Raw genomic sequence first — 14,091 nt, forward strand, 5'->3', positions numbered from 1 at the left:
CTACCGAGCTCACGAACATAGCTCGAACACAATCAGTTTTCAGACTTAGTGAAAACTGAGACACGCTGAAATATAACTCACGAAGGCATGTAAACGAGCTCGATGCACTCACTACGGTGCAAGTCATGGCAAGGAAAGCATATAACCAGCAAGAAGGCACAAAGTGCTAGCTACACATGGCAAGAACGAAGGCATAACATGCATGGAACACTAACGGTAGCATCGGCAAAATCGCAAACAAGTTGACGATCTGCCCGGATTAACAACGAAGCAAAAGTTGAGCTCGATTGAGTCAACCTAGAGCACTCCACATATGCAAACAAAGACATGGATGGATAGAGCATAACATAAATATCAAAACTTCCTTACTGATCATCCTCAAAAGAGGCACGGATCACTAGGAAACAAGCTGGACATATAGCATCATGAACTAAAATATCCCAGACTTAGTGAAAATCACTAAGTCTCTGAAATCAGCAATCTCAGGTACCTCTCTTCGCAAGCTTGCACAAGACAACACACACATCCTAAAAATGCATGGGTGGCACCACTGGAAAGAAGACAAAATGCTTAACAATTCATCCCAAAGGGGCACAGACATATCATGCACGAATTAAACATAGCAAAAATGACAAAAGTGCATGATGAACTAACGGATCTGCAATTTAACTCACGAAGCCTCCTTCTAACAGCATTTTGGGCAACAAGATGACCTCAAATGCAAATGATGCAATGGAATGAAATGATGTACATGTCGAGGCGAAGATTCCGATATATCATATGCCTAAATCGGAGCTACGGGTGCAAAGTTACGGGCAGTCAAAGAATGCATCATGGACTAGGGTTAGGGGGAGAGAAGTCAACCGAAACGACCCAGATCCAGATCTGGCGTGGTTTACGGAGTTCGCCGGAAACACTGTAGCTGCTCGCCGGAGTTGCGCCGGAGAGGCCCAGGAGCTCGCCGGAGCTCGGGGAAGAGGCCGGGGAGGTCGGGGTCGCCGGACCCGGCACTCCCGCGGCCGGATCTGACCGGAGACGCGGCGAGGAGGCGGCGGCCGGTCGGGGGGCGGCGGCCGGAGCGCGGCGGCGGTGGGGCGCCGGCGACGCAGGTGACGGTGGCCCGGCGACGAGGGAGAAGAAGCGGGGCGCGGCGGAGGGAAGTGGCCCGGTCGGACGAGGAGGCGGGCTCCCCGCGGGCTCGGGCGGGCCGGCGCGACCGCGGCGATGTGGGCGCCCGCCCGGGACACGTGGCGCGGCGGCGTTGGCTGAGGCGGGCGGCTGGGTGGAGCGGACGCTGTCCGGCGCGGGCCGGACACGTCCGTCGGCGGCGGAGGAAGGAGATCTGTTTTTTTCTTTTGGCTAGGGTTTGAGACGAGGGGATCCGGGATTTGGAGGAGGGGGTCTATAAATAGACATAAGTGGAGCTAGGAGAGTCCAAATGAGGTGCGGTTTTCGCCCACACGATCGTGATCGAACGCTCTAGGACATGGAGCAGAGCTTGGTGGGTTTTGGGCCAAATTTGGGGGGTGTTGGGCTGCAACACACACGAGGCCTTTCCGGTCCCTCTGTTAACCGTTGGAGTATCAAACGAAGTCCAAATGACCCGAAACTTGACAGGCGGTCTACCGGTAGTAAACCAAGGCCGCTTGGCAAGTCTCGGTCCAATCCGGAAATGTTTAAACCCCACACACGAAAGAAAGGTAGAAATGACCACCGGAGGAGAACGAAGCACCGGAATGCAAAACGGACAACGGGAAAAAGGCTCGAATGCATGAGATGAACATGTATGCAAATGCCATGCACGTGATGACATGATAAGAGATGCACGAAAAAGAAAAACAACACGCGGAGACAAAAACCCAAACCCGAGAAATAAATATAACTTAGCGCCGGAGACGGCAAGAGTTGGATACAAATATGGAAAGTATATCTGGGGCGTTACACAATTCCCTTTCCGGGTTCATCTCCCTCATTGGTTAATGACGAGGAGAGACACCGTACTTTTCATATGTGCAAATTACAACAATTTGTTTACATTATACTCCTCTGTAAACTTTTATATGACGTTTTAGGTCACTAAAGTAGTGATCGGAAATGCCTTATAAAAGTTTATACAGAGGTAGTGCATGATTACTATCTAGGTGCTACATACTCCGTTTAGGGCCAAGTCATTCCCCTCCTAACTCGAACCCACTTCTCATATTTGCTCCTAGTTTTTTGTCGTGCCCAGAAATGTCATTTTGTATTGCTAGCCCAAGAGGTTAGACCATCATCAAGACATTCTCTAGACATTTTTACCCCTCGTTGCGTCTGTCACCTACATGTGGGACTCACCTGAAGAAAAGGAAAAGGGAAAAAATGTCTCCCCCTCTTTCACTCACATGTGAGGCACGAGTCAAGGCTTGCCTAGTCAGCAAAGACAAGTCAAACTGGCTTTATTTTACTGACTTGTTTTTTTAGGATGTGAATATATTTGTGTTAATTAAGGGTGGGTAGCTGCATATGACCTTAGATAGTTTGTTAGCACTAACCGTAACAAGCCAAACAATGTGAGCCTCACAACCGGAACTTGCTCTCCGTCGTTGGTGCGGGCACGGCGGCGCTGCGCTAGGAACACGTTGCAGTAGAGGCGGAGAAGGTGTGCGCGTGAGCGCCGAAGCCTACTGGAGCACGCACGCAACACTCCATGGCCCATGGAGCCCAACATGTTCATGGGGACGGTCAAGACGAATCTCACGAGGATGGTAGATACAACAAGAAATCGACCATTCGGGGGAGGGGAAAGAAAGCGGGCATCACGGTGACCCTGATGGGCAACCGCTTTGGTCGAGGGGGCCCGGGAGGCCACGAATGGGGGCGTCAGTGAGCGACATATGGAGTTGGAGTCGATGGCGTCGTCTACAAGCGTATCCAGTCAATTGTGTTGGTGGAGAAGTCTACGACGTCTCGATGGAGCTCCAAGACACGTCGGTTCTTCTATGGGAACCCAGACGCCTCATGTGCCATGTCGTTGCACCGTCGGGCGTGCTCTAGATGCGGCGGCCCCAGAGGAGGAAGATTGCAAAGAGGGGACTAGAAAGTGGTGTGGGTTGATTAAGAACTCTCCCTAGTGGTGTGATTGGTGTGGGGATAAGGGCAAGGAGGCCTAGGTTATCCTTAGGATGAGTCGCGGCGCGAGTTCCTCGACTGAGCGCAGGTGCAGCGAGTGGAGAGAGAGGGGGGGAGGAGGAGGGGGAGAAAGCGGGGATGCGTGGGGAGCTAGCGGCGGCAGCGGCCCAGGGTCGCAGAAAATCGGGTTTGCCGAAGTTGAGAGAATGGCTGCGGTAGTGAGAGTTTTCCCTTTTGTACTTTGTTAGTTTTGTGTTTTTTAGTAAGGCCCCACATGTAAGTCAAAGAATGAGAGGTTAGAGAGAGTTTTTTCCGCATGGATGAGGAGGCCCATTTGTAAGTGACATATGAATACATGAGCAAAATTGTTCAGGAAACGTTTCGTAAATGGCCAAATGCCTTTGCCTAGATGGAAACGACGCTGAAGAGTATATTCCTATAGAAGCACCAGGTGGAAGAAGGACATATTTTAACACAATGAAAAATTAGGAGCAAATATCAATATTGGGTTCGAGTTAGGAAGAAAAATGTAAATGTTCCTAGAAGTAAAATTGACTCAAAGAAAGTGAGAGATCAAGCATCATTAATTTCATTGATAGAAAAGGTGTGTATGCATGATTAAAACACGAATGTTCAGGTTAAACACACCTCTTTACTAAAGGCATGTGCAATAGTGTTATCTTAATAGTGTCATGTAGGATAAATACTACTCCCCCATCCCATAATATAAGACGTTTTTAAAAGTTAAACATCTTATATTATGAGATGAAGGGAGTAATATAGAGGAAAGAGAAACCTCTTAATTAAGAGATGATATCTTAGTAACAAACTTCCATCGTGTTTATAGGAATGTCTAGTTACTAGAGATAAGAATAAGAGATAACCCATTGTATGTCACTCTTTTTTGTCGTCTCTTGACTACGTGACAGGATTAAAATAAACCAGTCTTATTAACCACAATACATGCTCTAGTGATTATTTTATAGTTATAACAACAGGCAGGTGTTAATTTATTTCTATTTTTTAAAATATATTCCTCACATCACGAACATGTGTTACACGTATGGATGACTTAGTTTACTTGTCAATAACATGCGGAGGGCCTATGGTTAGATGGTAAGCAAGGGCCGAATAACTTGCGGAGAAAAGATCTCCATGCTATTTTCGTCCTAATAATCTAGGAATTGTGGAAGCATCGAAATGTTATTGTGTTTGACGGGGCATCTCCTTCGATGGATGTGCTTCTAGGTAGGGTGAGGTTTGAAGGAATGTTATGGTTGGTAACCGGCAAGTTTAAAGGAAATATGGACCCCTTATTCCTTAGATTAGAGAGGTGGACGAGTAGTGAGGAGTAGCGTTGTAACGAGATTCTTATAAAACTATGATGGAGTCATTCTTTGCATTTCTTCTTTAATACTCCCTGTTCCAAAATAGATGACCCAATTTTGTATTAACTTTGTATCAATTTGAGTCATTTATTTTAGAAGAAAAGGAGTATATGATATGTACACTCGTGTATATTTAAGAAAAAAAACTTGTCAATAACACGATTGATTGCTGGTGTTGGAAAACCAACAAGCTGCCGTGGTGACTGTAAGCGAAGCACACGACTACCTGTCCTTTCCCCAATAATGCGCGGCATCGCCTCCGCCGGAACGCTCCGCCCCGGGCCATCCGCAGCTGTCCGATCAAAATCCAACACGGCAGGCCGCCCCACCCTCCACCGACGACCCCTCCTCCACCTCCGGCGATCGCCGGAACCCTCTCTGCCGTCCAGCCGCCGCAGCCGTCGCCTCATGCCTCCTCTTACCGCGGCCGCCCGGGCCACCAGCAGTGGCGGCGATGCCTTCAGGGAGCTTGCCTCTGCCGCCGACTTCGCCGCCATCGCCTCTCCCGACGGCCGCATCTCCGTCGTCGGCTTCGGCTCCCTTCTCTCCGGTTAGTGCCACCGCGCTGCCCCGTCAGTAACAAACTCCGAGTCCAAAATCATGGGCCTAAGTTTCGAGGTTCCTGACGCCAGAGCGGAGCGCGAGGAGCACGTTCCCGGAGCTGGAGGGGTTCCGTGTGGCGGCGCTGCGCGGGTTCCGGCGCGTCTTCGCCCACGCCGCCCCCATCTTCTTCGAGCGCGGTATCGCCATTGAGGCCACTAAGGCAAGCATACTGTATGCTTATCTTTATGATGCTCTTGTCAGTACTTGTGTTTCATCTTTGTGTACGCATAGTTCGTCCGATTGCATTTCACATTTCTGTTTGTGGCGTGGTAGCGTGTTAACTCTACAAGGTGTGTAGTATTTCCAATTTTCCATAGGGACATGGATGGATTGCTCGGAGCTGTCATATGCAATTCTGCCTGAATGTTGTGATGTTTGGAATTCCTGGATGACCAAATAGTCAGGGTGATAGGGAATTGAGCTTCTCTGTGGTGTTCATTTTTCTGACATTCTTATAGGACACATTACTTATTTCACCTCTTTCATAGTTGCGCTTGACTGTCGATTTTTGCTATGTTGAAAGATACAGAGGGAAAAAAGATAAGTTTCCATTGTGGAGTTAGGGCATCTATCCAATCAAATAACTGCCACTGATATGAGCTAGATGCAATTTTGTAAAAACTGCCTCCTAGGAGGATGTAAATCCCCTCTCTTTCCAATGCAATGAAATGCAAAAGCCATTTGCGTTTTCTCGATTTTTTTTTGGAGATGACTGTATCACTTTTTTTTACAAACTTCTGAAAAAGATATTTTATTGCCTATCTTTAATTTTGACTAATGCATGAAACTCGTTTTATATATAATAGCTTACCTTTTCTATTGCCTAACATGTGGATTTTTTTCTATTGTTTAATGTTTCTCTTTTATATTCGTGGGATCAATTGACCATGTGAACGCAAGCTTCTTTTGATCCATTTGTGGAGTCCAAAAGGAGGAAACCATGTTGCACTGAACAAAACTGAGGCATGGAAATATGTTGACGAATTTATAAGATAATTATTGTATTACTCTATTGCTAGCAGAAGAGGATTTTTGTTACTGCTTAAGCAGATTTTCTGAAGCATGGATACCCGTCTTTGCTGTCTATGGTAATAGTCTAATAGAAGAAAGGAAAGTGTGGTGTTTTATTGAGAGATCAGAATATTGATTTTAGATTTGTATGTTTGAGGATATAGAGTTTAGTGTGTACTTCTGCCAGGAACTTGCATTGTATTTGGGTTTCCAGAAAGTTTTTGATTTTCATTGAAGTATTGGGATGACTTGTAGGAGTTCTCAAGCTTAAGCGTGGAGCATTGTGAGGGAGAAATGATAGTTGTCACTGTGTTTGAAATCAAGGTGGAGGAGGTACTGTGCTGCACTTTATGATAGTGTGCAACTTTTTGTTCGTGTGCAATCCAGTGAAGTTTTTTTAGGTTTTAGTGAAGTACTGAATTGGGATATTCGCAGGTGCCAGCATTCATCGAGAGAGAGCTCGAGTTCAGATTTCTTGCGGTGGGTGAGCAGTTAATTCACTGCATGCTAACCAATTTTGTTAGGTTTTCAGTTTCTTCATCTCAAGCCTGGCTTTTGGTGGAGTTCAGATTGTCCAGTGTCCAGTCCTGGCTTTTAATTTAGGTTAACTCTTTTTGTTTATGTATATATGTGTTGTCAGGTGGTCCCTGAAGGACTGGATGGAGCGCCTTTTCCAAATCCAGCTGTAAGGGCCTGTATTTTGGGACTGAATTTCTAGCTTAGTTTTTTGTTTGATCTTTCCTGCAATGCAGTTATTATTCATCTTGATGGAATTTATTGGTTTAGGTTGTCTGTGCACGCTATAGCGATGAAGAGTATTTCCGAGTGAGATGCAAAGGTTGAATCTATATGACACTCAAATTTCTTTCAGTTCTGCATTTCACTTTAATGACTTTGCTACTGACTTTATAATGTTATTGACATTGGGTTATCAGCATATCAGTTTGTCCGTTTTACTATTGATAAGATATGGTAGGACTTTTTTCCATTACTATCCAAAAATGGGATTGGGTTCCACTATCAAAAGATAACGAAATGAAAACAAAACAAATGTGTCCAAACTGAAATGAAAGGGCCTAGCGACAGAATTCGCAGGCTGCTGCCGCATCTAAGCTAACAGCAGCAAGAACTGCTAAGAAAATCACGGTGTATATTACAGAGATTGAAAGCCAACTACCCCAGCACATAACTTGATCCTCAGGGGTGCCAGATCATCAGGAGAAATCATATCATCCGTATCCACTGAAACCTTCCTTTTATTTTAGTCTTCCTCCATAGCTATGTTCCCATTTCCATCGTCTTCTTCAGCTTCCTCATGTCCATCATCTTCCAGGTGCAGATTTTGCCTTCTTCCTTCACCATGTCCATCATCATGGGCCGTCAGTGCCTCACATTGCAGTGCCTCACACGAACTTCATCAGATTATAGGCCTGACCAGTAATGCATAAATGAGCATGCACAGCACTCAAATTCAGGAGGCTCTCGGACCAGTTTAAATTCAAAACAAACTCTGTTGCAAAGTTTCCACAACACCCAGCAAAGAGCCGCCAAGCCCACAATTTGTAAGTTTCGACTTCTAGGCAAGAAAGTAGGAATCCACCAGAAATACTGGGAGAAACAACCAGGTCTATCTACAGCTCCTACACATTTGGCTACCATGCTCCAGACATACTTAGGCCCTGCTTGGCATCGGTGTAAATATTATACAGCCGTATTAGTTTACATGCGTATATTACTGGGCCACAGGTGTTTTCCAGCCGGAAAAGAACGATGAGTCGAGGCCTGTATCATAAACCGACTGAATAAGAGCGTGACAGGGGATACAGGTGTAAATATTACAGGCCCAATCCGACGAACCAAGCGAACCCACCTGACTTTTTCTTACCCGGCAATGTTTTACGGGGGATTTAGAAAGTCAACGATATCCAAGCGGGGCCTTAGCTGCAGAGCTTGGTAGGATATACTCCCTCTGTCTCAAAATGTAAGACATTTTTACATTATTTGGTACTCCCTCTAAAGAAATATAAGAGCATTTAGATCACTAAAGTAGTGATCTAAACGCTCTCATATTTCTTTTCGGAGGGGGTAGAAAGATTATTTTTTTCGTGACTTGGTATCCCTTTATTCATCTGATAGTGATGATCTAGACTTCTCTTTTACGTTTTTGTGTCCAGCATCCTGTTTTCCTTTTTGAAGCTACTCCCGCTGTTCCTAAATATAAGATGTTTTGTTGAACTGCCAAAACTTCTTATACTTTAGGAACAGAGGGAGTATTTAATAATATTTGATAACAATTTCTGAGAAAAATTGTTGCATGTTTGTGTTAATTTATAACAACATATGACTTTTAGCTATGTTATTCTTTGAGGTCTTTTAGCATATTTATCTGCCTCTATTATCGTAATTGCTTACTATTGACCAGCTAGGGTAAAATTACATAAATCGCCATGGTGATACCTGAATAAAAATACAACGAGATATCAACAATTATTTACTAGGCATAGTAATAGTTTGCTCATGTATAATATAAAGTTATTTTAAAACTGGATCGCACATATACTTCGAATCGCAGGACAAGTTCCACTGAAAAGAAATCAGGATTCTAAGGAATTGTAGGATGACAAAAGCATCAGAGTAGAATCAACATAGACATGTTTGACAATGAGCAAAGCTTTAAGCATGGTATTTCTTTTACCCTTTTAAGGCAAAGTGATGCCTTCTTATGCAGATACAAAGCTATTTACTTTTGGATAATTGCACAAGACAGCCCAGAACTGTAATCTCATTCCTAATTCCATAACACACTGAAATGTTGACCAATTCTTTCTGCAGGAAGCAAAGAGATATATAATCAGCACTATGGACGATACAATATTGATAAAATATGGAGGGATGATATCTTACCCTGTCGTCTATATCTCAGGCACTGGTAAGTATATTTACTCTTCAGCCATCTATGCTGGTGCTATCCACATAGTTGATTTTTTTTTAATTCTTTTCCTCAATAAAGCCGTTATAAACATCGGCAAAGGCATCTTCTGCAAATTAAAATCACTGTACACCTTTGGGACTCCACCGAGGCACCGATTATTATAGGATATATTTGTTCTCCTGGTACATCGCATCAGTGACATCTCAAAGCAAGGGGCATCCCGCAAGCAAGATGATATCATTGCTTTGTGACATCTGAAAGCAAGATGCATCATGAAGCAAAAAAATAACTAAATAAGTTATTGCTCTGAACATTCTAGTTCTTGTACCAACGCGTTTTCTATCTAACTGTCTCTGTCATCAGCACTCCATCATTAGGTGTGGGTGTAGATAGAGCCCGATCCTTCTGATATTGCGAGCACCTCACACGGGTCTGATTGCCTTGCAGTGTTCTTGCTGCCAAGAATCTGGGAGAACCAGCATATAGCAACTTCTTAGACCACACCTATCTGGGTGACCGGAGAACCACAATAAGGGAATACTTGGCCACGACCGGAGCTGGCATCATGGAAGAGGAGCCACCGGAGACGCTACGAAGCCGCTATGGTGGCTAACCCGACGATGACTCTCACGGCCACATCCACCACACATTGAAATTCAAACTTGTGTGACTGCTGCCTACCAAATCGGCAGTGGATATGAACAGAGATGCACCATCAGTGCAGAATACCTAAGATTGCGATTGTTTTGGGTGCAAATTATCGGCGCCAAAAGCGGTGATGTATGACCCTGTTGTGATTGATGTACACTGATAAGGCAATAATTGTGACTATTTCCTATCATAACAGAGACGGGGCCATACACAGACAAAAATGCATTTGCCCCCTTGCCGTTGGCTGCTGTTGGTTCTCGTGCATTTTGGGGAGATTTTCCGGTCATCCACCGGCAGCAGTTCGCCCACCGTCCCGATCGCCAGCCCAACTGCCGCACGCTCTGATTTGCTGTGATCTGCCATTTTGGTCTTTGACCGCGACGTCTGCACTCACTCTTCTACCAAGAAAAGGACGGGTGTGTTTCCCTTCCTTGGTCTTCACGGCAATGCAGGGACGAAGCTGTCCGTCTACGATGGCGGCGAGTGGTGGAGGAAGAGGCAGATCGCCGAGCAGTCGTCGACGGCGTAGCCCTGCCGCTTGCGCCTCCAGGCACGGACGGCGCACTGGACGAGGCGCTTCGCCGCCTTCTCCCTGTCCGCCGTGGCCGCCACGATCTGCACCGCGTCTTCGTTGGAGACCACGTCCCAGACCTGTCGCAATTTTTTGACGACCATCAGATGATGCAGTAGGATTGTGCCAAACTACCAAGGCATAAAACGGAGCTGGACGATAGAGAGGAAAGGTGGTTGGCTGCTTACCCCGTCGGTGGCCAGGATGACGAACTGATCCCGGGCGGCGATCCTCCTCTGCGTCACCTCCGGCGCCGAGATGACGCCGTAGTCCTTGACGCAGTAGTCGCCGAACGCACGCGACATGGCCAGCCCCGGCGCCTCCCGGTCGGGCACCCACACCCGGTGCACGCCGGGCTCGTCCTCGTGGCAGTGCACGCGGCCCTTGCACTGCACGATGCGCGCCTTCTCCTCTGCAATTCAGTTTTCACCGTGGGTGAGCAACGGCCGTCCCAAGGATGCTGAATGTGCCGCAGCGCGTCTGTCACAGCGTACTTACGAGGCAGGTTGGGTTTGAAGTCGACGGTGAGCTGGACGGCTGCGATGCTGCCGTCGTCCGACGTGGTCCCCAGGACGGCTCGGGAGTCGCCCACGTTCGCGATCACCATCGTGTCACCCTTTTTAACGACGGACAGAGCAGTGGAGCCACTGTTGACCGCGTCCAGGCGGCTGCTGCGGCGGAGCTCTTCGTCGACGGCAGCGGCGGCGGCCAGGTAGGACTGCTTCCAGAGGTCGAACTGGGAGTCGCAGAGCTTCTTCTCGCCGTCGATGAGCGACGCCAGCGTGACGGCCTCCTGCCAGCGGCACAGCAGCGACGGCGGCAGCGAGTCCCGGACGGCCTTGGAGACGTAGTGGCCCCACTGGCCGTGGCCGTCGAAGATGCCGCAGAAGATAGTGTCCTCCTGGCGTCCGAACCCCTGAAGAGAGGGAGAGGAAAACCACAGAACAAGTATACTTTTAGCTTGGTGTACATTTCGGTTTGACTATTTAGAACCCTTTTTTTTTTGAAAAACTTTCAATCTATTCATCTTCAATTATGGCAGTACAACGAACACCAGAAATAAAAATTACATCCAGATCCGTAGACCACCTAGCAACGACTACAAGCACTGAAGCGAGCCGAAAGCGCGCCGCCGTCATCACCCCTCCATCGCCGGAGTCGGCACAACTTGTTGTAGTAGACAGTCGAGAAGTCGTCGTACTAAGGCCCCATAGGACCAGCGCACCAGAACAGCAACCGCCGCTGATGAAGAATAACGTAAGTTGGAAGGATTCAACCCGAAGACACATGAACGCACCGTTTTCTGCCATCGCAGTCATACCCCCTTGGATAATGACCCAATCACCCAAGCCACATTGGATTCAGAAGCAAGAAACCTAACACCTTTCTCTCTCCAACAAACCGAGACACGTATTATGCTTTTTTGGCATGAAGATACAGTAGTACTCCCTCCGTTCGGAATTACTCGTCGAAAAAATGAATGTATCTAGATGTATTTTAGTTATAAATACATTCATTTTTATAACAAGTAATTTCAAACAGAGAATTACTCGTCGAAAAAATGAATGTATCTAGATGTATTTTAGTTATAAATACATTCATTTTTATAACAAGTAATTTCAAACAGAGGGAGTAGTAGTATAAAAGAGAGACGCCTAGAAGCCAAAAGCAAGCGCCATATCCAAGGACCTCGTGAACAACATGCTACAAAACCTATGTCTAGTGAGGCCACGTAGCACTACTACATCAGTGAAAAAAACTACTTAATTAAGGGCCAACATCAGTAATAATTTAGTAAAGAGACTACCTCATTGCTCGGTTAGGCATTTTGCCCGATAGATCGTTATTATAGTCTCGTTTACTGAATCAGTTTTGGTCACCCGCAAAAAATAAAAAGAATCAGTTTTGGTCCATTTTTCTACTAAGAAACATATCTTTATTTCTGTATATAAATTTCTCTTGTGGATAACAAAATAATTCAATACACTATTTTTTGGCACAACGACATACTGAGTCTAAGTTGCATTGAAGACTTGCCGCAGCAACAACAAAACTGTACTGAAGAGAGAACTAAAGCACACCTCACAAAGATAAAGAAAAATCAGAAAATTGATTAGGCAAAGGAACGGGGAGAGAAGCCCATATCTTAGGCAGACAGGTACATGAAGCTGTTAAAATTTATTCAGTGCTCAGAAACTATTCTACACTTTTTCTACAGCAATGAGGGGACAGGGCCAACGAACCATGGCACAATGCACAATATCTTCTTCTTCATAACTATGTAAGTTTCCTAATGAGAAATCTCGAAGCGAGAGTTATTCATGTAAGTTGTCTCGGCGCTAATTCGCTACTACTCCCTCCGATCCATATTACTTGTCGCCAAACAGATGTATCTAGCATTGAAAAACTTCTAGATACATCCACTTAGCGACAAGTAATACGGATCGGAGGGAGTACCATAAATTAAGTCACCAATGATTGCCACGAGACGTGGAACAGAGCATCAACATGCAGCGACCGGATTACGAAACACAGAGCAGAGCAGCGGCGGTGGATGGATGGATGGAACTCACCTCCCAGACGATGGAGCAGTCCTGGTTGGTGCCCTTCTCGCCGCGGCGGGACCAGACGGCGGCCAAGGTCTCGGAGCCCTCGCCCCGGAGCGTCCCCGACGACCGCAGCACCGTCCCCTGCTCCTCCTCCTTCCTCTCCTTTCCCAGAGCCATGGATCGGGCCAGCCCCTGCAGCAGGGACGAGAGCTGCCGCATTCTCGCTAACCCAAAGAGACAACCCAAAAGAGTTCCGCGCGCAAGAGTTTCTTCTCTCTCCCTTGCTCTCTTAGTTTCTGGGTGACCGACGGCACTGTTGGTGGTGTGCACGGGCAAGGACAGAGCACTCTCCATCTCCGGCCATGGCGATGGATATGGACAGGGAGCACGCACTCACGGTTTCTTTAGCTTAGGAGATGCCCTGATCGTTTCTCCTGGATCTTTCTTGGATGAGGGCGATTGACTTTGGATTGAAGAAACGAGCTTGGACTGGAGCGATGGATTGGATCAGTCGACCTGGTTAACTTGGCCAAGGAAGAAAGTGGGGAAGCAAGCGGATTGGACTGGCGCCAGCCAAGGAAGAAGCGTGAGTCGAGTTGTGGTGTGAAGTGAAAGCCGGGGAGGGAGGGAGCTTTTTAAAGAGGAGAGGGGAGCTGGGGAAGATCGAAGGGGTGGGATGAAGAGCCGGGGGTGCAGTAGAAGCTACAGACAGCATGCAAACCGAGGCCGAGGCAGCAACGCGGTCCGTCGCTTGCACAGCAACACGAAGATGCCCTCCTTTGCCCAAGGAAGAAGGAAAGGAGATAGGATGACGGGACGGGTATATGTCCTCGGAGACTCACCCGGCGTATTCCATTCCGTCAACAACTTTAGGTCTTCCGATCGAAAAAATAACTTTTTGAAGTTGCGTTTTGTCAGGATCCGATCTTAAGTCACATCGATTTAGCATATAACACATCATATTACTTTGCGGCCTCACGCACGGTATTTCCACGGGTGCCATCTTATCTGGCCTAGGCCCGTTTGCGTCTTTTGGCTCATGTATATGATAGTGTCGCTAGCATCCATATTTTTTTTGATCAAAGAAGGGTTTTCCCCTTCCGATTTTCATTACTGAAAACCAAGCTTACAAAGTTCAAAGGACGAGCAGCAGAAAACAGATTCACAACATTACATAAGACGAATGAAAACTGGCCAAAAGGACCAACACAGGCCAGCATGAACAAGGTCCATCAACACATCTAAACAGAGTTATAGACTTAATAACTAGCGAGTAGC

At 46.6% G+C, this 14,091-nt stretch overlaps 2 protein-coding genes across 2 annotated transcripts; one reads left to right on the top strand and one right to left on the bottom strand.

The window, feature by feature from the left end:
• The first annotated feature begins 4,688 nt into the window (after positions 1-4,688).
• On the top strand, positions 4,689-9,888 carry LOC119340476. The gene is made up of 8 exons (XM_037612403.1): positions 4,689-5,046; positions 5,129-5,259; positions 6,366-6,443; positions 6,546-6,590; positions 6,751-6,795; positions 6,897-6,948; positions 8,943-9,039; positions 9,490-9,888. The coding sequence occupies exons 1-8, from the start codon at positions 4,740-4,742 to the stop codon at positions 9,653-9,655; spliced, it is 921 nt and encodes a 306-aa protein (XP_037468300.1). The 5' UTR covers positions 4,689-4,739; the 3' UTR covers positions 9,656-9,888.
• On the bottom strand, positions 9,773-13,613 carry LOC119340469 (probable protein phosphatase 2C 48). The gene is made up of 4 exons (XM_037612393.1): positions 12,838-13,613; positions 10,763-11,180; positions 10,453-10,676; positions 9,773-10,344 (listed from the first exon to the last, which is right to left on the bottom strand). Exons 1-4 carry the CDS (start codon positions 13,165-13,167, stop codon positions 10,162-10,164), a joined length of 1,155 nt encoding a protein of 384 aa, XP_037468290.1. The 5' UTR covers positions 13,168-13,613; the 3' UTR covers positions 9,773-10,161.
• Positions 13,614-14,091: the final 478 nt, after the last annotated feature.

This window comes from Triticum dicoccoides, chromosome 1B (genome assembly GCF_002162155.2).
Source record: "Triticum dicoccoides isolate Atlit2015 ecotype Zavitan chromosome 1B, WEW_v2.0, whole genome shotgun sequence".
NCBI classification, from domain to species: domain Eukaryota; kingdom Viridiplantae; phylum Streptophyta; class Magnoliopsida; order Poales; family Poaceae; genus Triticum; species Triticum dicoccoides.